Source organism: Gymnogyps californianus, chromosome 6, assembly GCF_018139145.2.
Source record: "Gymnogyps californianus isolate 813 chromosome 6, ASM1813914v2, whole genome shotgun sequence".
Taxonomy (NCBI): Eukaryota; Metazoa; Chordata; class Aves; order Accipitriformes; family Cathartidae; genus Gymnogyps; species Gymnogyps californianus.
In genome coordinates this window covers 1,038,027-1,061,636 of record NC_059476.1, presented here as the reverse complement: position 1 = coordinate 1,061,636, position 23,610 = coordinate 1,038,027, and the positions used below count along the sequence as shown (strand labels likewise).

At 41.4% G+C, this 23,610-nt stretch overlaps 1 protein-coding gene across 1 annotated transcript in view; it reads left to right on the top strand.

Annotated features, from left to right (window-relative positions):
* Positions 1-10,451: 10,451 nt before the first annotated feature.
* The window catches only part of PPP2R2D (protein phosphatase 2 regulatory subunit Bdelta), a 29,808-nt gene continuing 16,649 nt past the window's right edge, over positions 10,452-23,610 (top strand). The window contains exons 1-2 of the mRNA XM_050898894.1: positions 10,452-10,502; positions 10,905-10,991. Of these exons, the coding sequence (XP_050754851.1) occupies positions 10,496-10,502; positions 10,905-10,991 (94 nt within the window). The 5' untranslated portion in view covers positions 10,452-10,495. The remainder of the gene's footprint in view (positions 10,503-10,904; positions 10,992-23,610) is intronic.

The window sequence follows — 23,610 nt, the reverse complement described above, 5'->3', positions numbered from 1 at the left end:
TTGCTCAGGGCAGTGCTTTCAAGCTCTCAATGGAAAGATGTTTTTCCATGACCTTATAATTGAGATAATTTCACTGGCTGTTTATCACTGCTTCTCCCCGTGCTCCCGGTCTGGGGAGGCTGAAGGCACACGGGCCCTGGGCTCCCTTGCTCCCCTGTGGCCAGTCGCTGGGCTGGAGGCCTCAAGAGGGATTTGGGGTTTTCTTGGGATGCTTCAAGAATTAATATTTATTACATGCCTAAGATAACAAAAGGTTTTAATACAGAAGATCTGTAAAATGAGAAGTATGATGCCCGTGTTTGATGTGCTGAATGCAGGAGAACCTATGAAGGGACCTGTGCACTTTTATCAGAGTGGTACACCAAGAGACAACGTCAGCAGCAGGATGGTGAATTGTTTTGAACAAATGCACGGTTGGACGGGTCACCACCAAGGGGAAGGCTCCAACAGCCCAGACATGAGAAGAGGAGAGTTTTGACAAAGATATTGGCATGAGGATAAAGAAGAAAGGTTAAACCTTGGAAACACTGTACAAAAAGCAGTAAAGCTTAAAAGCATTAACGATATGTGTACTGCAACACTGGAATAAGCTGAACGTACAGCTATAATTGCCCATCTGGGTGACAGCAAAAGCAAACCAGCAAAGACAGATGAACTTGTACCTAGCGACTCCTATCACAGCAAAGCTCCCTGAAGGCATCCTCCCAGGTAACCAACCAGTGCTTGTAATACAACAAAACAAGAACCTTAACACTTTTTTTTTTTTTAAGGGGTATGCCTTTGTTGGTAGCTTTTATCACACTGAAATGTAAATGAATCAATGCAAAAGGCTTCACTTTGGAATTGGGACTTAAAAAAACAGTTTAAAAGTAGAGACAACTTGCACTACTAATAAAACTTGTGTTCTTATATGACTAGGATATTCCATTTCAGTCAGTAATCCTCAGTCGGGAAGTGGCTGTGAACACTTTATAAGCTTGTGGTAAGAATACAGGGTAGTTCAAATAATCAAAACAAATATTTAGCAAATGTCTGTGTTCCTTTTATTCAGACTGTTGTTTGCCCTGGCTCCCTTCCAGTGCAAGCCCATATTTAACAGCTTGTGCAGTTCTGCTGAGGACACAGCTACAGCTTCACTCAGTGCTGGAGGACAGAAGCTAACTAATGGCCCCTTCTGTAGCTGACCAGTTTGAGCAGAAACATTCAGCCAGTAATCCCAGTAGCCAACACATAACAATATCTATTATGGTGACAGCTCTCCAATTTTGCTCAGATTATCTGTGATATTACATGTTCTGGCAGATGAACGTTTAAGGGCTTCTGTTGTGCAGCTAAAGACTTGTGAGGAGCTGCTAGTCTCTCGAGCCAGGGTAACTGCTATTCCTTTTCTGATGCCTGGCCTTGCACGTGCCTGTAGCACAGTGACATCGCTACGATACCCCAGGAATACATTCATGGCTGTCTTGCAGTGGTTAGAGCCCAGGACCCATTTAAAAGCTTGCAAGTCTACTTCCTCCCACACTTTACAGGTCAAATTGTAACTATCACAAGCAATAACATTCCTTTTCTCTTTTTTGATAGAAACTTATGTTTAACATTCTGGGAGACTTGCAACGTGTGTGAAGTTCGTAGCAAATTGGTGCATCACTGGTACATGTATTTTGAATAACAGGACTTTTGAGGGCTACGTGAGTGTACATAGACGTGACCCGAGCCTCCCTGGCATCAGTGGAGAGCATTGATAACTTCAGCCAGTGTTGAACCAGCTCGTGCATGGGGACAGCAGCCGCCTGTGGGGCATTAGGCTTGCCCACTGTTCTCCACAGGCTGGAGCACAAAAGCACTCTTAATGAAACGGCTCTTGGCATTACACTGAGCTGCGCATTGTCACACACAGCCTGCCTTTTCAGCAGGAACATCTTTGTCTCTACTTACATTCCTGAAGTAGCATAGTGGTACAATAAAATTGTCCAAAATACACATGGCAACTTTCACTGGTTTGGAATGTGCACCTCTTCACAGACCATGAATGCTAAGGGGTGCATAGGACAGACAGATTTGAGACAGAAGAATTTTACAATCCTTTAAAATTTCACCGTGTCGAGCCTGTAGTAAAATGCATGTTCTGTTACCAATATCCACCCACATCTCAAGTACTCTTTCTGAGTCTTCCAACCAGACTTAGCTCTAGCATATGTTAGTGCTACTTATTTCAACACTGACTTTTCATAGAATCATAAAATGGTTTGGGTGGGAAGGGACCTTAAAGATCACCCAGTTCCAACCCCCCCTGCCACGGGCAGGGACACCTTCCACTGGACCAGGCTGCTCAAAGCCCCATCCAGCCTGGCCTTGAACACTGCCAGGGAGGGGGCATCCACAGCCTCTCTGGGCAACCTGTGCCAGTGCCTCACCACCCTCACCATGAAGAACTTCTTCCTCACATCTAATCGAATTTTGTCCCTTATTTCACTATAGCTTAAACACTCTTATGTTATTTTCAATATACTTTTAATTCTTACTGAAAAGTCCATCAATTTAAGAGGATGATAGGTCCGGAAGCCAACCAAACTTAACATCACCCTGTTGGACAAAGAGTAGGCAGTACACTTGTCTGGCTGTGAAAAGGTTTCAACATTTCATTTAGTCCCATCTCTCCTAAAAAACCCACATTGTTTAAGAGTTTCGCTTAACACTTTTCCCAAACCAAGGCCTCATGAGCAGAGCACCCCAAGGGTTTATTATAGCACTGCTGCTGGAACATGCATTTCCTGCAGTAGCTAACAATGAACGTAGAAGGGCTTGGCAATCTTGTTTAAGTCATGAATTTGGTCCATACGGCCCTTTGGTCTTTTGACCCTCTGAAATCATACACTGCAATCAGCATGGTAAGAGGGAAAGAAAAAATAGTCTTCATTCAAGCCTTCATTACCTCAAAATAGAAAAGCGGCATCAAGAAAAAAATGCTATTTCCTACATTTATGTATATCACCACACACAGGTCTTTTAAGTGCTTCTCTTTGCAGCCTGTTCCAGTGTTCAAATAAATAGGTGTTTTCCGAACTTGAGTATTTACAGTAGAATTCAAACATTTTCTTTTCGAAGAGAAGTGTTTCTTTTCCTTTTCATCTCCCCTTAAGCATCCGCATCAGTTTTATGCAGGAAGAAATACTTTAGAGTTGAGTAAGTCCTGTACCATGCTTAATTTGCCATACTGTTAAAATGTGGGTAATGACTGACTTCTTGAAGTCAAAGGAGTGGAGTATCTGCAGCCACACCTAGCTAAAGCAGTGACTCATAACTTGGTTGTGACAGGTTTATAACTTTTCTTCTCCAGTGGAAAATGCACAAGTTGCAATTAAAATCTGGGTGAGGCTGGACAAACCCAAAAATGTTTGGAATTATTCTGAAGTTTTAATTGAAGTTGCACAGAGTGGAGCAGCTGCGGCTGGGTGGGAACAAGACTTTGACATTTAGCAAAGTGTCACAGAACAGAAATCTTGCTATCACAGATATGACTAATTCACTTCTGTGTCTGACATCCGTCTTCTCCAACTTGTGAAATGAAGATAATTTCTACTTTAATCCAAGAGAAGCAGAGGGATGAGCAATTCCATTCAAAGCAAATATTCAAGTTACCTTTGAAGGGAACTTGTATTATTTTAGCAAGACATTCATAGTTCATCAGCTGCATAGGTCTTAAAATAGCATGAAGTGCCATCTCTGGATGGACAGCACGTCACAGAGAAGTGGCACTGACTATCCCCAAAACAAAGTCTATTTAGATAAGAGACCACCGTGTGTTCAGGGAAGCTAGCTTCTAAACCACTAGTAGAAAACAAAATCAGAAAACACAGCAAGTGGCAAAGCAGAGATTTATTTCTTTTTCATTACATTAACAAGATTGCAAACATTTGGCTCCCATTTTAAACTGAAAGACTACAATGACACACATGGTTCCTTTTGATAGCTATTCCAGTTGAGAAAGAAATGGATAGCACCTCTGCAATGCTGAGCGTCTGGAACCGCAACGAACAAGCCCTGAAGCAAAATGGCAGGGACTGGCTCTGGGCAGGACAAAGCAAAGAATCACTTATGTCAAAGGAAATAATAACCTTAAAGTTAACTGAGATTAATCTAATTTGAAACAAGATGGAATTCTTAGCTTTCATGCAAATAAAGCACAGAACCCCCAGTAGTGCTGGGTAACAAGGAAAACGGTGCATGAGAAGGGAGGTCTTTTAAGGACTTTACAAAGCGCACATCGGAAACAACATCGAGGGTTTGCCGGCTTTTTTCTACTTTGACAGAAGAAAACTGAAATGCAGGAACAGATTTACATCTGCACAGAACATACTATCTGAACTCATCTTAGAACTAAAACTTAAGGGCAGCTCTGATCAAAGTGATTACAACCTTGTTACATTCAAATGGAGCAACTCCACAGCCGTACTTCATGTACCCTATGCTTTAAAATTACTTGCATGAGCCAAATCAACCAGAAGAAAGAACGCAAACAGATGCAAAACCACACGGAATTGTTGTAAGACTATTTTGCTAAATGTCCAATGATCCACCGCTGAGGAAGCAACCCACCTTCAAGGAGAATCGAAAGCAACTATTAACCATTACCATCAACCACATTACTTCTGTAAAGTGGTACTATGGGCAGGAGACAGGAAAGACGATCTAGAGGAGGGACTTAATTTTTGAAGAAGGAAGCTGAAAAACACGGCTTCTATGATAGCGTTCTCTAAAGGGCCCCAGTAACCTGTACTGGAGTGATCGGGGCAACAGGCAGTGTTTTGATACCTGCTGACAGCGGTACCTGGAGAAACTGGGGCGTTCAGCTTTCAGACAAGGGTTTCAGCTGCCTAGGCATAATCGGAGACTGCAGAATGAAGACAAACAGCAAAAGGCTTCAATGCAGGAGGAGAAACATGTCGGAAAGACAGACTAGGGCATGCTGGTGGTGGCGTAGTTCTACAGCAAACACAGAATAAAATTAAAGCAGCCAACTACCAATCATGACTCCACGTGGACTGAAAGTACAAGCCCAAATACGGAGGCTATAGCATTGATCAAAATAACTGCCTGTCTGCCAGGATGGCAAAGCTGACTGCAATATGCCACAGGGTACCTGAGAGGAGAAAAGGGCAGGAAAGGCAAAGGTAACGTCACTCATGATTTTCCCAATCTACATAGACTGGGCCATAAAGCCCAAACTAGGAGGTAATCTCCAAACTTAACCACAGCTACTACCAACTACTATTTTATGGAACAGCGAGTTACTGCACAAAACGAGATGTGATGCCTGGCTTGGTCCCGAGTAAAATGCAAAACCATTTTCAAACCCACACCAATGCAATTTAGTAGAAAACTCTTGTGGCTCCTCAACCAGGCATACAAAGCAACCGTTCCCAAGATCCTCTCCAAGTAGCAACATTTGTGACATTACTAAAAAAGTGTTTTATATAGAAGTGTTCAGAGTGCTGAGAAGCTGCCTGAAGTTTTTGTTTAGCTCAAGATCTCTCCTTATAATGCCAGAGAGCAATTACTGGATCACAGCATGAAAAACACAATAGAACAGACTTTTTCTTCAGTCAGGAGGTGATTCAGCTATTGAAGAGTTTCTTTTGTTTCTATTTTGGGGAAAAAAAATCACTGCTTTCAGATGTCTAAAGCTGACGTTCCCAAGGTATATTCATCGTGACTGTCAGCTGCAGCGAAGGTCTCTGCAGTTCTTTCCTTCTCACATTCTTTCCTCTCTAAACAACTGTGTGAAATGCCTGACAATACTACTGGAAGGTAAGCAGGATGAGAAATTGTGACTAACTAGGGCACACTTTGCCTTTGCAGCTGTAAACAGAGAGCAAAGCATATGCCATCATCCCTTCCGTTCCCTCATACAGAAGCTATCCACAAGACACAAATGAAATGCACGGCAGCAGCCAAACTAGCGCTAGGAAAAAAGGTTGTGCTGCTTCTTCCTGGAAGAGCTCCCCTCACCAGTGCCGTGGATCAGCTGGGGCCAGGCTGGCAGAGGCGGCTGCAATGCGTCACAGGGATTTCTGCACGGGACACGCAGTCTGGGGGCAGCAAGGAAGGCGACGGTGCTGCCTGGAGGACTGGCGTTTTGGGAGAGCTGGAAGCCGAGAGAAAAGCTGAACCACAAGTTTTAGAACATTAGGCTGAACATGAAGAAAGGGACTTACTTTACTGAGGGGCCTGGATGCAAGGACTCTTTGGTGCAGAAAAAGAGAGAGTCTACATGACAATATTCCAGAGACAGCGGGGTCTGTAGCTCACAGCTTTGGGACAGGTCTGAGAGCAGGCATCCACCTACGAGGGGGCTGGGGGCAAAGACAACAAGGGCAGCAAACCGCTATAGGGCAGCGAACTGCTATAGTTAAACAAAGTACAATCTAAGGTTAAGGACTGAAGTCCAGAGTATGTTTATATACCATATTGATAAACACAGTGTAAAAAAAAAAAATACAGGTAATATGACCAAATACAGGGCTAATAAGACACCCTACCAACTTCTAAACCACAGATTTTCTCTGAAGTTTGGAAGACTGACAAAAATTCCGTGGGAAAAAATCTGTTGCTCTTCTCACCTAAGAATAATCAGATGTTTTTATGTCAATTAGCATGTGATATGTATCTATCAGTGAAATCTGATTCCGTATGCCAACCAGCTGTATTTCACTCTATGATAAATGCTATTTCTATGGCTTGCACTATGTTTTTTGAAAATACAAACACACTTTAAGCATGTTTTCTTTTCAAAACAATAGTAGTGAAAGACCGCTACCAAACCACCAGCGGAGTTCAGGGCTTTGTTTAATCATAAACAGATAATGGGAAATACGATGAGAAACAACTGCTGATGAGTTGGCAACAACATTTCACACAGCATATGTCAGGGGGCACGAAGCAGCTGGCTGGGCAAGATACTATTTCGAGAGAACATTTGGAAACATCACTGTCAGTAGCTTTTCTGGCTAAGTGTGGCAAGAGCAAAGCGTCACTTTCTTCCAAGCGCAACTCCTAAATACACGACACTAAACCATTAAACAGGAAACAGCCACCGCAAACACTCCGTGCTTTAATTCTGAGAATTATACGAAAGTATTATACCCACCCCCGTCCCACTGCTTGTGCAACAGCCTCTCCCCCCGGGCTCCCCAACACATGGATAGCTGAGCACAGGAAAGCTTTCCCAGCAATCCGATACACGTGACCAACACCAACTTCCAGGTAGAAGCAAGTGAGTGGAGTAATATTTTAAGAAAGTCCCACACAAGCGTCAGACAACTGGGAACAGGTTTACAAACTGCAAAACACCCAACAGATCACAGTGGGCTGAATCTTTTTCTGTCAACGCATTCTTCTGAATTTGAGTTCCAAACTTTAGAAAGCTTGTAAAAACTAACTAGTTCCTTCATTTTAATTAACCTATTCTTTGAATATAATCAATGAGAACAGGTGCATTCTGCATATGAATTTAACTTTCAAAAAAAAAAAAAAGCACTTCACAAGAATATAACAACACTTTAAAAAAGATCCTGCTCATAAAATCGCATACATTAGAACATGAACAAATGTACGCACCCATTTCAAGAGACTAACTTAATTAATAGCTATTTTAACTTCCATTTTCAAATTAGCAGAATATCCTCAAAACAATTTACCTACATGAACATTTGAATTCTCTCTCAGATTATACATACTCGTTAATTTACATGAGTTTATGGCATATAAAGGCACCTAGTTCACTCCAAAAGCACACATCAGTGCACAAAAAAAGTGGACCCCCCCCACACACACACAAAAATACTAAGGTAAGAATTAAGACTGAACGTATATCGTAGACTCCAACCATTTCAGTTGGGAAGGACCTCTGGAGGTCGTCTGGCCCAAACCCCTGCTTGTCAAAAAGCAGGGTCACTTTCAAAAGGTAGATCAAGCTGCTCACGGCCTTGGCCAGTCAAGTCAAGACCTTCCCCAAGGACGGGACTTCCCCCACCTCTGCACCCCTGGTTCCAGCGCCAGACCACCCTCCTGTGAAGAGCCCTTTCCTTACATCTAATCTGTATTTCCCTTGCTGCAGCTTGCATCGATTGGCTTCAGCTGTAAACCACTGAGCAGCGGCTGTCCTCCACCTTCCCCACAGCCACTCCCTAGATGGCTGAAGACATCCAAAACACAGACACAAGAGATATGCACCAGCTTTATTTATTTTTTAAATTTTACCATTACACATACAGCTCACCATCACGGCAACATGACACATGCAAAAAAACTGGTAAGAATACTGAGTTTCCGCTGATCTTTTATTTAATTTTTAAATTGATGTTTCTTGTTAAAAAAATCCTAGAAGCTCAGGTCATAGACCTGATTCATGACTAGTAGCTGTCATCAAGATTTAAGCAGAGTCAGGCCAACGGTGTGACATAAAACATCCCCTCTCGGTTCAGTAACGGAACAAAGCCAGTGTTTACTTCAAGCTGAAGTAAGATTTAAAGGCACAACGGACAACTTTCAACAGACAAGTAGGAGTTTTGCTAAGCATAGAACTTGCTCCATAAGTTCTCTCTGAAGAGCAGAGACTAGGTAAATAAAACGCAACTAATACCCACTTGCCTTAAAAGATTACTCTCCTACCTAAAGAAGACACATCCAAAAGACTAAGCTGAAAATAATTTCATCTAAATTCTTAAATACATAATATACTGCATAAGGAATAAACAACATAAATCAAGTAATGAATTCATAAATGGACACAGACATCATACCAAGAAATTAATTAAAGAAAACTTAAGTCAAATGCATTTCTGTATCTAAGGTATCAGGAAGAGGCTGCAAACCCAGAGCAGAAATCATCTCTGAGAGGAACCTTACTGAACTCAGGCAAGTGTCAGACTTAAGTCCTTCTGCAGAAAGATCCCGAGGCATCTACAGGTGAACTTCAGTTCAATAAGAGGTGAAGACTCGCTGCGGAGCACTTTATTTAGTGTTATTTATCACTAACAAGGCTCTTACTCCATAAGGAAGAGGATACACTTCGTCATTTGCATTCAAGAACACAACTAACCAAGTCTCTGTTCATCAACGACTTTGCTTGTATTTCCTACAACCTACGTAATTTAGGAAACATACCTAACATTTAAGACACAACAACATAGACCTGTTGCCTTTCTAAGCACTTAGCACTTCCCTAGAAGCGATAAGGCCTTTAAAGTTTATGTTGTACCACCTTCTGAGGGACTTACAGGCCAAAAATATATCGACACAGGAATTTTGGAAGAACACAAAATTAATTTTAACTTCTTTCTGCTCTTTGGGATTTAGGGGCAAAAATTGCAACTTCAGAGTTTTCAGTATCTACGCTGATTTACAAAAAAACCCAATCAGCATAAGAGGCCAAAACTAAATAGAGGATCAGCAATATTCACAGCTTACACGACAGGAGCGTGCATCTTCGCAGCACTCCAGACAGAGACACCGGGAGGGAATGCTACCTCACCAGTGGGGCTTAAATGCTCTAAGGCACCAGGTGCACACCATGACACTCTGTTTAGGAAAATACACCAGCTGTATTTCCTGAGACCATCACAGCTCTGCCGCCACCTGGGCTTCAAAAACCCAGACGGGACAGACCCCACGGGCTGCCTGCCTTAACAGAACTGTCCCTCGTGTGCTTCTGGTCCCCAAACCGCCCCCAAACAAGCCCTGACCCTCCATAAGCCCCGGGTGAGGCCTTCTGCAGCCCCCCTCTCCTCACCCTGTGCCAGGCCGTACACAGTGACCCTGAAGCTGCCCCCGGCTCTGGCGCTCACTGAAAGAGCAAACAAGCAAGAAGCATGTTCATCTTTTTAGGAAGCATCACAATTAAACAGCCGGAGGGGGAGGGGGAGTAAAAATAAATCAGAAGGCGTATCAACAAGGTTATTTCCACAGCTGTCCCCAACCGAGGCCGCTATGGCAGTCCCGGCCCGCCGTTACCCTAACGTAAAGGTGCGTTTGTAACAGTGAGTTTGGAGCCCCCCGCTCCCTGCCTGCCTGCCTGCCTGCCGCCGCCCGGGAAGCGCCTCCGCGGCGCGGACCTCCACCTCCTCCTCCTCCTCCTCCTCCTCCTCCTTCTCCTCCTCCTCCGCTGCCTCCCCTGCGAGCGCCGAGCCCGCCTAGCAGGCCCCGCCGGGAAGGGCCTTCCCCCGGCCCGGGGGCCGCCACAGGCCAGGCCGCCGCCGCCGCCGCCGCCGCCGCTCCCCCCGCCCAGCCCGGCCCCCGCCGCCCGCGCTCGCCCCCTCCCTGAGGGGAGCTGGGGCGATGACGTCACCGGATCAGGCCGACCGGCAATGGGCGCCATTTTGAAACCCCGAAACCTCCCGCGGCGGCAGCTCCTGTGCGGCGGCGGCGGCTGCGACCCGCTCCCGGCCGGCGCCTCCCCCCGCGGCCCCCCGCCCCCGCCCCACCGGCACCGTGCGACATGGCAGGTGAGGCCGCGCGGGCCGCCTGCCGCTACAGCTCCGGCTCCGGGTCCGCCTCGCCCGCTGGCCGGAGGGCGCCGCGGGAGCCGGCGCGGCAGGCCGGGCCGCACCGCGCCGGGAGGATGCGGGTGGCGGGAGGCAGCGCCCCGCCGGCGTTGGGGGGGACGGGGCTGTGGGGAGCGGGGCTGCCCCGCGGGGCGCCGGGCCGAGCCGCGGCGTGGGGCCGAGGCGGCGTGGCCTGGCCTGGCCTGGCCTGGGCCGGGCCGGGCCGTGCGGCGGAGGAGGAGGAGGAGGAGGAGGAGCGGGCCCCGCTGGCGAAGGGGCTGGGCCGGGGGCAGCGGAGACCGAGGGGCCGGCGTGGGCTCCGCGGGGCGGCCCTCCCCTCACCGCCCTCTCTTCCCTCTTCAGGGGTGGCAGGAGGTGGAGGCGGCAGCAACGACTTCCAGTGGTGCTTCTCCCAGGTGAAGGGGGCTATCGACGAGGACGTGGCGGAAGGTAAGGGGAGGGGAGGACCGGGCCGCGGCGGCCCGCGGTCGAGCAGCCTCTGCTGTGCCACAGGCTCCCGGAGGCGCCGGTGGCTCCCGTCCCCTGGCTCCCGCTCCGCCGGAGCCACGGGCACCAACACCCTGGTTTTTTTTTCCTCTCTCAACATCTGTGTCACGCCCGCGCTCAAGGAGCCGAGGCTGGGAGCGGCTGAGCTGCAGCATCTCCCCAGTCCGTGCCCGAGGCTCGGAGGATGGGGTGTGTGTTGCAATGACTAAGCTAGCGCCTGTGCTTCCAGTGCGATGTGCTTTTTTTTTTTTTCGGGAGAGCGTAATAGAGAAGACACGGTGGCTTCCTCCTGTTCTTTAATTCTGATCACTAGGGAGAAAAGGTAATGCCAGTGATAAAACATAAAACACGGGGCGGCGGGGGGGGGGAAACGCAAATGGAGTCTGTCAGGCTTGTCAAGTTTCACTCTGACGCAAAGAGAGCAACAGAGAGAGCGTGCACGTCTGTCATTTGTGCTCAATTTAAAAAGCAGAGTTTAAAGGCTGTTTAAAGTTCCTGCAGCTGTGAAGAGATTTTACTCCTACTTGTTAACATTTGGAAGCTATAAATAGGGATATTTAAGTAGGGAAAATGGGCAGACCTTTACATTTCTCTGAAACTTTCTAAGCACAGCATGTTTTGGAATGACTAGAAAATAAGAAATGTTTTAATTGGAAAAAGCATTTCTCTATAGTATGTGGAAACGATGTGAAGTTTTGCTTGACTTTGATGAGTAAGTTCTTTTTTCCCAAAATTTTGTGTGTTCAAACTGTTCAGCCTGGCAGCAATACTGTTTAGAAAAGAGGTTGTGAAGTATGTGTGTGAAACAATTCTGTGCTGTTTATTTGATTTTTACTGCATTAACTGAAATAGCTGTATTTACTGTATTAAGTGAAATAACTTGCAGTGCCAGTGTGTGGTCGTCTTGGGTTCTGGATTTTTTTTTACTGGATGCAGTAAGTATTTTTTCTTACTGTCTGCTACAGGGAAATTACGCTGACAATGTTTTCATTTTCATGCCACTTGTTTGGCATTCCATTTAAAATAATAGCTATGGGAGGAATAGACTTGAAAACTGCTCGAGAAACTAGTACTCAGACTCAGTTGTTGTTTTCTTCCTTGTTTTTCCCCAAATATATTTTGTAACTTGTACTATTGTTCTGAAGTTCTCAGAATTCTTATGAAAATGTATTGAAGTAGCTTTTATGAGTTTCCCAAATGGTCCTTTTTTCTTAGGATCTATCATCTATGTGACTAAAAGTCAGTTCTCCATGTTGCAAAAACTGTACTTCTATGAGCACCTTACTTCCCAGTCAATTACTGAGCAACATGAATTTGTTTAGAGCTGGAAAGCTGCTCATTTTTGAAACGCCAATATGTCCTAAACCCAGTTAATTATTTAAGCACGTAACAGGACTGTACAAAGAGGAACTTAACATTACTGATGAGACACATCACCGAGGTAGAGTTCTTCAGTTAAAGGGGGGTAAACTCTCTGTTTTGAGTAACTAGGAGTGGTAAGGGGAAGCAGTGGTGATAATGTTCAACACTTTTACCCTGGATTTTCCCAGGTGTACCTTATTAATGTGACTTTTCCTGGAGTGAGGACTTCAGATTGTGCATGGTGCTACTACATATGAGGAACTTAATTTTCTTTGTAGGACAATTAATATAAGTAATCATTCAGCACCTGGTTTTGCAGAATTGATACTCGAGTTTTGTTTTCCTACTGGAATATGAGAACTACTTATAGGTTTTCTGACTCATTGTCTTTATTTTGGTTTGTGGGCTTCCCCCGCCCTTTAGTTTTTGCCTTGAAATTGGAATTAAATAAAGAAAATATACAATTTATTTGCTAATAATTGCCTAAATTTGATTCAGCAGTATGCAATAAGAGTACAATTACATTGCTATATTTTTCGTCCCAGTTATGGAAATATTTACTTATTACGATTTTTTAAAACATCTTTTACCAAACTGCACATCTAAACCTATTTGATGGGCAAATGTTGCCTTGAAATAGCCTTGCTGCAAATATTACATAAAACCACTGTGAATTTCATGTAAATTTTTGTGATAGTGAAAACTTGCTATTTCTGTAATTCTTTTTTCTCTTTTCTGTTTTGTGAAAAATAAGCTCTATAGAAGAAATCTGAAAATGACAACATAAAGTAGCTGTCAAACACATTAAATGCAGACTTTTTTGCTAAATGTTCTTGCAGACGGTTCATTCAGTAGTTGAAATTATGAAGCCTGATAGTCAGGCAACTTAACCATAAGTCACTTCTTTTTGAAGTGCAATTCTAGAATATGTTTTATATTCAATAGCTGTTTCTCATGTGTATTGCTTTAATAAAAATATTAACATGGCTATGACAAATTGCTGTAGTTAGATTTGCAACTGCCATCTCCATTCCCTGGATTTTTTCTAACTAGGTCATTAATATAGAAAATTGCTTTGTCTCCTCTTTGTCTTTTCTGTTTTCACTTTCTTCAGTGAGTAATCTTTGAAATCTGTACAATGCTCTGTTTAAATAAATAGAAGAGCAGTGTTTATATGACCAATCTGGCCATTTCAAAAAGATAGGAAAATATACCAGTTATTGAAATATGTAGTTTTCTAAAGCAGAAAAGTTTAATTGGATTCAAGGAGGAGGATTGGAGGATAAAACAGAGGTTGAATGAAAGAATTGATATTGAGGATGGCAACAAGCTTAATTTAAAAAAAAAAAAAAGTAATTTAAAATTGTGTTGTAATTTTGTTGTTACTGTAAAACCAAGTGACTACAAAAACCATACTGATTGCCTGTGAAACTTGTTGTTCTTGGATTACCTTTTTTGGTAGAAAGTACCTTTCTAAATACCGGTTTAGGTTTTTTTAATAATGCTTCCTGAGACCTAATCAGTTTTGTGATTTCAGTGCTTAATAGTTTTGCATGTTCAAAAACATTCTGTTTCGGGGGGGGTTTTTTTGCAAGCAAAATATAAAACAGTTTATTAAATAATGTACGTATATGCCCAAATTCCCTTGGGTCAGATGTTCTGCATATAATCCATGACCACTTCTGGAAGTAATTAACAGAATATATTATTTAGAGAGAGAGTGGGCACTATAAATCTTCCTAAGTGACTTGTGCTAGTGACAAGTTGGAAATACTGGGAAGAATGTCTGATCCGTGTCAGAACGTGAACCTGTATGCTGTGGAGATCATGGGTTTCCCATTATTGACATTGGGATTTCTTTGGGTTTTTCAGAGCAGTCCATATGGGGGTTTGGATTGCGATGAACTGTTCCCTTCTGTACGTGCTGTTTTAATTCAGCACTGGTTAGATACATCTTCCTGTTTCAGATACAAGCAGCTTTAAGGCTATGGTTACTCCACTAAATGAAACAGGTACTGATTTCCTCTTGGAGCTTCATCAGCCTAAGTCTTAACCTGTTTTAAGTGTTATATTTGAAACCTTTTTAGAAGCAGCTGAGTGTACAGCCTAGGCTTGCACACAAATGCTGGACATGGTGCCCTTTCCTAATAGCAAGAGCTCCTTGGAAGCTCCCATTCATTAACTTGAGGATGAACCTTTGTAAGGTATTTCACATGAGCAAAACTTTTGTTCTTCAAAAAAAGTTGTCATTGACTTTCAGAATACTTGCCTTGTTGTATTGGATTTGCTACTTGTTAAGAAATTTTGTATCTCCATTTAAAGATCAAAGAAAAATACTGTTGGCTTTTTTTAAATTCCCCAAATAGTAATTGGTAATGACAGCGCTGATAAACTAAAAGATACTTTGTTATCATCAGTTCAACAAATTCTTTACTCTCCTTTTAAAGCTTGTTACAGTGCTAAGTAGGTCAATCTCAGAAGTTTCTCAGAATGCAGAACACAAGTAGAGAAGAAAATCATGATCTAATAAAAATATATTGGACTATAATCCTGTAATTGTTCTCAAGTCCGGATACAAGTGATTTAAAAACACTCTTAGTGTTAAATCGTCTTTACAAATCAGTGGTTTAAAAATGTTCTCATGTGTTGTTCAGGAATTTAACTCGCCTATTCTCACTCTTTCTAAAGCAAATTCTGGCATGATTTCAGACTTTTAAAAAAAATACTCCAAAAGAGGTACAGCTATTTGACATCTGGTTAAAAATGCGTGGAAGAAATGACAGAATTGGTTGCTATCTTTAAGTTTACTTTTTTTCCTGTAAGAACTGGAAAATATGGTAGTAATGACTCCATTATTAAGCCGTATGTATTGTTTCCTTTCATCATAAATAATTGGTTATCCCTGAAGATGTCCCTTACTACTGGAATGGGGCAGAAGGTGGGCTTTTAAGCTGTGTTTTGCGTTTTTTTTTTCCTTGAAAAACAGTGTTTTGCCATAAACAGGACTTCAGATGCCTGCTGTGTTGCCCTCCCTAAAACATTATGCACTTATCCCTGGTTTATGGTGATATATAGTAGCATGCTTTTGTCTTGATCCTTTGACAGTTCATCACATCTCTACTCCCCAAAGGACTGTTGTGAATATTCTGAAGAGCCACCGTTTCTTGCAGGGACCAAAGATTTTGAAAGTTTCCTTGATTTTCCCTGCTTTGTGTGTGTTGTATATGGTGTTCTGCATGATACATATGATGACGTAATATCAACTTTGGGAAATGTCTTGGTGTTTTTCAAATGTGGGCAGAAATAATACTTTGCAAACAGTTTTGAGCCAAGTACATGTTACATATTGGTTTCCTGTTGGAGAAAGTAGTCTTAATGTTTCAGGTAGGCCACTTTAATCTCGAGTCTTTGTACAACCCATGGACCAAGAATTTTTCTTCACCCTTTATTCCACAACACACTATTACCTAAAAATGTTGTTCTCAGCCAGCAATATTTAATAATAAGTGTTCTTTTGAATTCCAGTTCTGGCAGACAACAAAAAAACCCAGGGTGTTATGCCACTGGAAGTAAATTGCACTGTCTTACTGTATATTGACATATATGTAACTCTAGAGACTATTATGACAAGGTGTTGTGTGTGAGAAATGCAATGTTAGTGAACTTTTGGAAGTTTCTCTCTCTCATAATCGTTGAAGTATGACTCCTCATAGTGAGGAGGCCCAGATTTCCAAGTGAATAGCTATGCTTTAAAAAATAAAAAAAAAAAAAAGCTGCAGGTGATCTTCAGGCTTCATAAAAGTGGTCATGTCAAGTGATGTCTTCTCAGTTTTCTGTGGAGAAGAGAATCTGTCCTGTCAGCTAACATACTTACAGTGAATTTAAATCCGTAATCTTTACCATGGTATCAAATTTTGATTCTTTTTTTTTTTTTCTTTTTTTTTCTGGCATGTGCACATGATGGGTTAGTGGAACTGCAGGAATGCATAGCTTATGAATGAATTATGAACAGTTTGGGTAAGCAATGAGTATCGATTGCAGAGTTGTAAGGTGGGAACACAAAATAAAACGTTTTGTGTAGTGGGAATACAGAAATTAGTACAAGTCTTTACATCTACACTGTTAATCTGTGAACAGTGAAAGCCACTGCCATTTGTCTCTCCGCAGAATGGTAGGCTGTGATGACAGCAGGTTGTATTACCTGTTGACCCAGGAAATCTTTGGTAGAGTTCCCATCTGCACTCTCATAACTGTGCCATTTGTTGAGTATTTTAACATCTGGGGGGAAAGCTTAATCAAAAATGAGAAAAAACACTTTATTTAAACTTAAAAAAAAAAAGGACAGGAAGGTGTGAAAGCTGCAACTGGAAGAAAAATTTTATTTACCCATCGTGTTAAGACTTTTATTAACTCCTAATAAAAGTACAATGAAAAGCCTGACAGTTAGCTACTTAGGAAAAAACCTAACAGAATAACATGAATTAATTAAATATACTTCCAGTAATAGAAAGCTTATTGGAATTACTATTCCAGAGGTTAAAAAATAATACTGAGGCAGTAGATTTGCACACAGAATACTGGATTGTGTCATGAATATTATAAATAGCCTCCATAATTTCTCACTGCTTGTAAGAAAAGGCACGGCAAGCTTTGGCAAGCATGAAGGTAACATTTATTTCTGTCTTACTGAACTTGGGCTTTACTACTCTCTTTTCTTGCTGCTGCCTTACCCTTTCTTTGTACTAACACATCCAGACAAGTACATGCACTTTAAACTCAGTGAAGACGGTTTGGGGTTTTTTTAACTGTAATTCAAAGGACTTCCAGCATCAAATTACGATCTGGTTCCATTGAAAAGAAAATGCAAATTCAAATAAATGAGGGAATTGCATGAATTCTCTTTTATGAGATGCAAACTCTTGGGTGACTGTTAAATCAGCTGAATGAGTGTTTGGTTTGGGGGAGTTTGCTGGGCAGCTTGGCCTTTGGAACAGGTCTTGGGAACAGTTTGACACCTTATGTTGCTTCTTTTCTACCAGTTTGTTACAGCACTCCGAACAGAATGGCCTGCGCACTCGCTCCTCAGAGAAGCCAAGTGGCTTAGCTCCAGACGGGGTCCAGGACACACAGGAGCTGGCAGTCTTTCTGAGAGAAATGCTCTTGTTTGTAGTTTGCCACAGCCTGTTAGCGGCAGCGCTGACTTCAACCAGCTTCTGCTGCTTCTCGAGCTGTACTGTGCTGGCCAAGCCGCTGCGCTTCTGTTGAAGCAGCTCAGGTGCCCTGTTCGTGCCCTTGGTTGACCTTAAATCTGTTCAGTGATTTAAAGTAGTTCAAAAAGCAGAGTTATTTTGGACTAAGTTAAACTCTACCAGGTACTTAAAGACAATTCAAGCCATTTTGCAAGTTGTTTGAGTATTAGGGCATAAAAAATTGTTAGACCTGATGGATACTTTAGATTGGCAGAGTGCTTAGCAGTGTGAGCTGGAAGAAATTTGGTCTGAGCAAAACTGCCACCTTTGGTTTATTCTCCTGACTTCTGATACATCTCACTTCTGTGTTAACTCTTCAAATAAATCATAAAAGTGGAAATCTAAAAATTGAGTAAAGTGGCATATTCTGAAAAATAGGTGATTTTCAGTAACTTCTATGTATATGTATATTGTCAAGTGATTATTGATAGGTTTAAAGTTCAGCTCACCTTTTGGTACAATTCAGAAATAGAAATCTGTTTTCTATCAACTGTTAAATTAAGAAACAATATTTTAGGAAATATTTTAGAAGCAATAACAGCCATACCAGTCTTAGTCCATCCTCATTGCAGAGTAATACCACTCTTTTTCATTGACTGTTCTGGCAGCTGTAGTATGGGGAATCCTCATTCACGCGGAAGCAAATCAGCAAAAGGTACAGAAATGAGAGAGAAGGGAGAGCTTGAGGACTGGAAATCAGTGCTGAAGTCAGGAACCTGCAGTAACTGAAATTCTAATAGTGCTTGCCTGCCCCAACATGTAGAGGATGAGGGTACGGTCTGGTTAGAAACAGAATGCCTGCCAGCAGCTCTCTGCTGTCGCCTGGTGTGATAACTGGAGCGATCCAAATTGAAGAACTGTCAAACTTCACACCAACTGCTTCACCTCTCCCCACCCCAGAAGCCTTTTAATGCAAATAGATACCACTGGTGATGTCTGGGGAGTGTTCTCTTGCAATTACTGTAAATCAAGTAACAAGCAGTTCTAAGGCCCTCTGTGTCTGTAACTTGTTAAGCTCAAATATGATTTTGTTTTTTAGAACATTTTTTCTATTATTTACTGTTTAGCAGGTGTTAGCCTCTAAATTTCTTCATTCTCTTTGATAATCTGTTCCCTCTAATGGGTCTCTGTCTTTTTTCTTTCGCTAATCTTACTTGCTCCTTTTATATTTTTTTATTTCACTCTATTTTGAGTCTTGACTTAGTTGCTTTGAAATGATGGTTCATGCCATTCGCTGTATGGGCCTCAACTGACCATGTTTTTCACCAGTCGTGCCTCGGAATGGTATGTTGTCACTGTCTGTTGCAAAAGAGAGTTCTGTTCGTTCTGATGTCATGTCTTACAGTTCAGCACAATGTCACAGGGAGATCCCAACTTCTGATTTCCAAGTTGATTTAGGAGCACGTAACCTGCGCTTAACCCCGTCTACGCTCTCTGCTTCGTTCCCATCAACTGTAGAAGACCTTACGTCTCCCACAGCTTTCTCCAGCTGTAGACTAAAACGCTCTGTAGAATAACTGTGTGTCAGAGGGAAAGGTGTGTCACCTTTGATCTTGATTACAGGCACAGAAATGTTCTTTCTATGTTTAGTTTCCACTGGCAATCTCCCTTACAGTTTATGCCAGCCGTCTGGCTTCGATCCAGATCCAGTCATTTCCTCTCAAAGCATGAGCCTCTTCAGAGAGTTTCACAGTCCTTAAAGCAGTTCATTCTTTGGATCTCTAGGACAGATCATGGAAAAAGGTGCTGTGTATTAAACATATTTTCCAAGGGGAGGGACAGGAGACAGGTTTGCTAACATGCATTTTTTTGTCAGTCTGTGTACTGAATGTGAAGCGGTGTGTTGTCCATTACATATTTGGGAAGTTTTAAGTTAAAATCCCCTAGAAGTTGGAGTAGCCCCCTTTTTAGATGATGTTCAAAAACAGTGACTGTTTTGACTTCCTTGTTCATTAAATGTGTGAGGAGTGGGCTTTTGACAAAAGTCTTTGAATAGCTTAGAAGAATGAGAAGTTGATGCTGCTTGTGTCTAGTTAGTGTTAGTCCTAAGCTGCAAATTCATTAATCTACGGGGTGAGCTATGAAGTAATTATATTTTTTTCAGGTTTTGGATTTTAATTGAAGTAGCAATGTGCAGCCAGCTTAGAGAGGAAAAGTTCACGGTAGCTAATTTTAGGCATCTAATTTAGATGTTCTGGCTCTCTTTGCATTCTCCATTACCTAAACAGAGAGCCAAGACGTTGATACCGGTATCGGTTAGAAATACCTAGTATGAATCCTTTGTGGGTTTAAATTAGTTTGCAGGTATAAGCTTGCTGTCATCTCAAAATCCTAACAAATGTTGGTCTATGTCGTCCCGTCCCCCGTCGCCCCCCAATATAACTGTCCCAGGAGGCTTTGGAGGTTATAGAACTTTAACAGAATTGTGACAGGAGTTTTGTGATATAGGGAGGTTAATATTCAGCAATGATGTTAAAAGGCTTAGAGCACTTACACTGAATTTTGAAACATCTATCAAGGCTTACAGGAGAGTCTCCTGAGTCACTGAGAATGGTTTCCACTATGCTGTTATAAAGATGGATATTTGTAGCCTTCTAATGTGGTGGGAGGGTGTTTACTACCCATGGAAGTACTTAGTGCTTTTAAATTTGGGGATTCTACAGAATCATGATTTAGTTGCCAGCAATCCTTTTAATACACTAGCTTTGAAAACAGCTAGGAGTTTCCTACTCTGTATGTAGACTGTAACTAAGTTAGAACTCCTTTCCAAAAGTGAGGCTAAACATTAATTTTTCATGTCTGGAAAGAAATACTGCCAGACTAATATCTTGTTGTAAAGCCATAGGTCTTGCTGCTCTTCATAGTTTACAGGAAGAAAGTTTACATGGCTGCTTCCAGAACAGAGAGTCCTAGCCACACTGGAACAAAAATGGAGAGAAAGTTGGACAAACCTCTCAATTTCTGGAGAATCATAATCACAAAGGTGTCTTCTATATGAGAAGAGTGCATTAGGATGCTGTACATGAGCAAATATCATGATAGGTTGTCTTTCCTCACCCTTTTGTACATTTTGTACATTTCATTGTGAGTTATTTTGCTAGTATGGAGAAAAGGCTGAAATATTCTGCTGGGAAAGAAGACTGGCGCTTGCACACATAAGAAAAAGATATGACATATAATAAAAAAAGCTTTAAAAATTCTAAAGTTAATGTGATGATTAAGAACCTGCAAAGGCTTGCTTTGTTTTTTTTCTAGAAGTTTTAAACTGACTTGGAAATAAAGAGCGAATGTAGATGGGTAAAGTATGTTAGGCAGAAGACGGAGTGATTGGTTTGGAATGAGTTTTGTGGTTTACCTCTAGTCTCGTAATATTTTTTTTTTATTATTTTACCTGCTTTGAGATAGTATAGTGCTGAGGATACTGGATGGAATTATTTTGGGGATTGATATCCTTCAATTAAGCATGTCTACAGGGAAAACTTTTTAATTCATACTTATATATATAAAAAAAGTATAGTGCTGTTAAAAAAAGTTGATCCGTCATAGTCCAAATTTTTTTAACTTAGAAAATATTTGAAGAAAGTTTCCATATTTTTGTCCTGATGTGCCCCCTCCACTTACCTATTTCCATATAGCATGTTGGCCATAGATATTGGCATGTTGGCGACATGCTATTTCAGTGCTGATTTAAAATTTCAAGCTGCTTCTTCCAGTTGGTAGTCAATTAGGATAGAGAGGCATTCTCTACTGGCATGGTCATTTTACGTATGCATGTTGTTTACCCTCTTCTCCCTGTACTTTTTGTGTAAAACCATAGAATTTGGGTAGTGTCTGTGTTTTAGCAGGTTTCCACAGTTCTTAACATAAAGGAACCCAAGATTGTTTGGCTAGATAGCACTGCTAGTAAATAATAGCTGTGTCAGACAAATGATGTTGACTTTACGTGCATGTTAAAGCAAAAATCGTGCATTATTTTGATCAAATAATTCAGTAAATACTTTGATAGTGTACATGGGAGGAATTAATAATATCTTTTTCCCTTTCTGAAACTAAATGGAAAAGTGGTTTTTGTGACTTTGTTTGAAATAATTGCGTATATTAAGGAGTCATTTATTTCTGCTAGGATGTTTACTGATGTCTCCAAGGGTAAAAATGATCCATTCTAGAATGGCTTTCAGATTTTTGTGGTAGTGGAATATTAGTTTTGCTACTGATAAACCTTTGTAACTCGAGGGCTCCTTAATGTTTGACTAGAGTACTGAAAATGTCATAAAATTACTCTATCAAGTCACTTCACTGATTGCTTACCTCATCGGTTCGTTTCTTTTTTCCTTAGTTTACTACTTTCCCGTGGTGTCTCTTGAAATGGCTGGGGTTTTTTCCTGTGTATAATTGAGTAATAATGGGATGTAGGGATTTTTTTTGTTCTAGCACTATTGTCAGTCTTGGAGCAGAATTTAATTAAGATTACACCTCCAGCTAGTACACTAGCTTTCTCATTTTAGTACAAAATTCTTTGCTTATGTCATGATATTTGGTATTTGTAACTATAAAACCTCTTAGCTGGCCAGCCTTTTGTAATGTCTTGTAATTTATACATTCAGACAATTTAGGTATGTATTGGGCACAAAGCAAACATCTAATTGTGAAAAATAATTAGCATGGATCAGTATTAAAGCCCAACAGCAATATTAGCCACATACACAGAGATCTATTTTTTTTGACATTGAATCTCAATTCTCATACATCTTGTTTTTGCCATGATTGTCAGGCAGGAAGAATGAGTTGGCTTTAAAACATTTTCACGATTACCATATACATATGTGATACAGATTGTTATGAAGGGGCCTTGTTTAAGTTTGTTTTCTTTCTTAAGAAAGAAAAAAGTTTCAAATTAACAAAAAGCTTCACATGGACCAGCTCGTACACTTTCTGTGTATGTAATAATTCTTTGCCTGTCTGAGGACCTAAGCAGGGTATGAGACACTACATCAGGGACATGTGACAAGCTTTGGAAAAGTGAAATGGTGTATCAGCATTACAGGTTGACAGATTTTTTCTTATCTGTCATAGAAAGTATATTTAAGAAATGGTTACAACTACATACGAGGTACTCTGTACATTCTTTTGATTTGCGTGGGGTAAAAAGTCTGAACGGGATTCACTGGGAAATCAGTGAGCTAGGAACTGGTCTCTTTATAGCCATCTAAACCATTTGTCCATCATTTCTGGAGTCCCGTTTATTTATAGTATAGGAAGGACAGGTACTAATATTGATGATCTGGTTTTAGCGTATCAATAATCTGAGTTTTCCTGAACCTTGCAAAGAGAGGAACAGAGGTCCCATTCACATGCAAGCTGACAGATCTTGTGTCATTGTTTAAACTTAGGCATTTTGCTTCTTGTTTTAACACTGAGGTTTGGTGAAATGTTACTGTTGTGCTCAGTGTGTGGGTATAGTTTTGACAAAGTGGATCTTTATGGTAAGTGGAAATATGTAGCTTTTCTATTTATATTTTTGGATTGAACACACATTGTACCACTATATAGTCTTAAGTTTTTTTTATTTACATATATGTGTGTATAAAAATACATATTAAAATATATATATTTAAGGATGTGTGTGTATATGTGTATGTATATATATCTTAAGATTTTATCAGTGTTGTGCTACTAGAAGCTCATAATTCTAAAGCAATTTCTAAAGTAAGAGATCATTTAGTACTAGTGAAACCTTTATACCATATGCTATTTTCTGTAGGTAACTACTTATTGCTGTAAATTCATTTTAGCAGTTTGGAGAGGGGAAGGATTGTTTGGAGGTTTTTGTGTTTTCAGTACTTTCTACATAGTCTGTTACGGAGGCAAATGGCCACGTACCAGAAGTTGGCTACAAAATGTGGAATTGGTGTAAAGAGAATAGGGGGATTACTTTTTATTCTGGCAGTGTT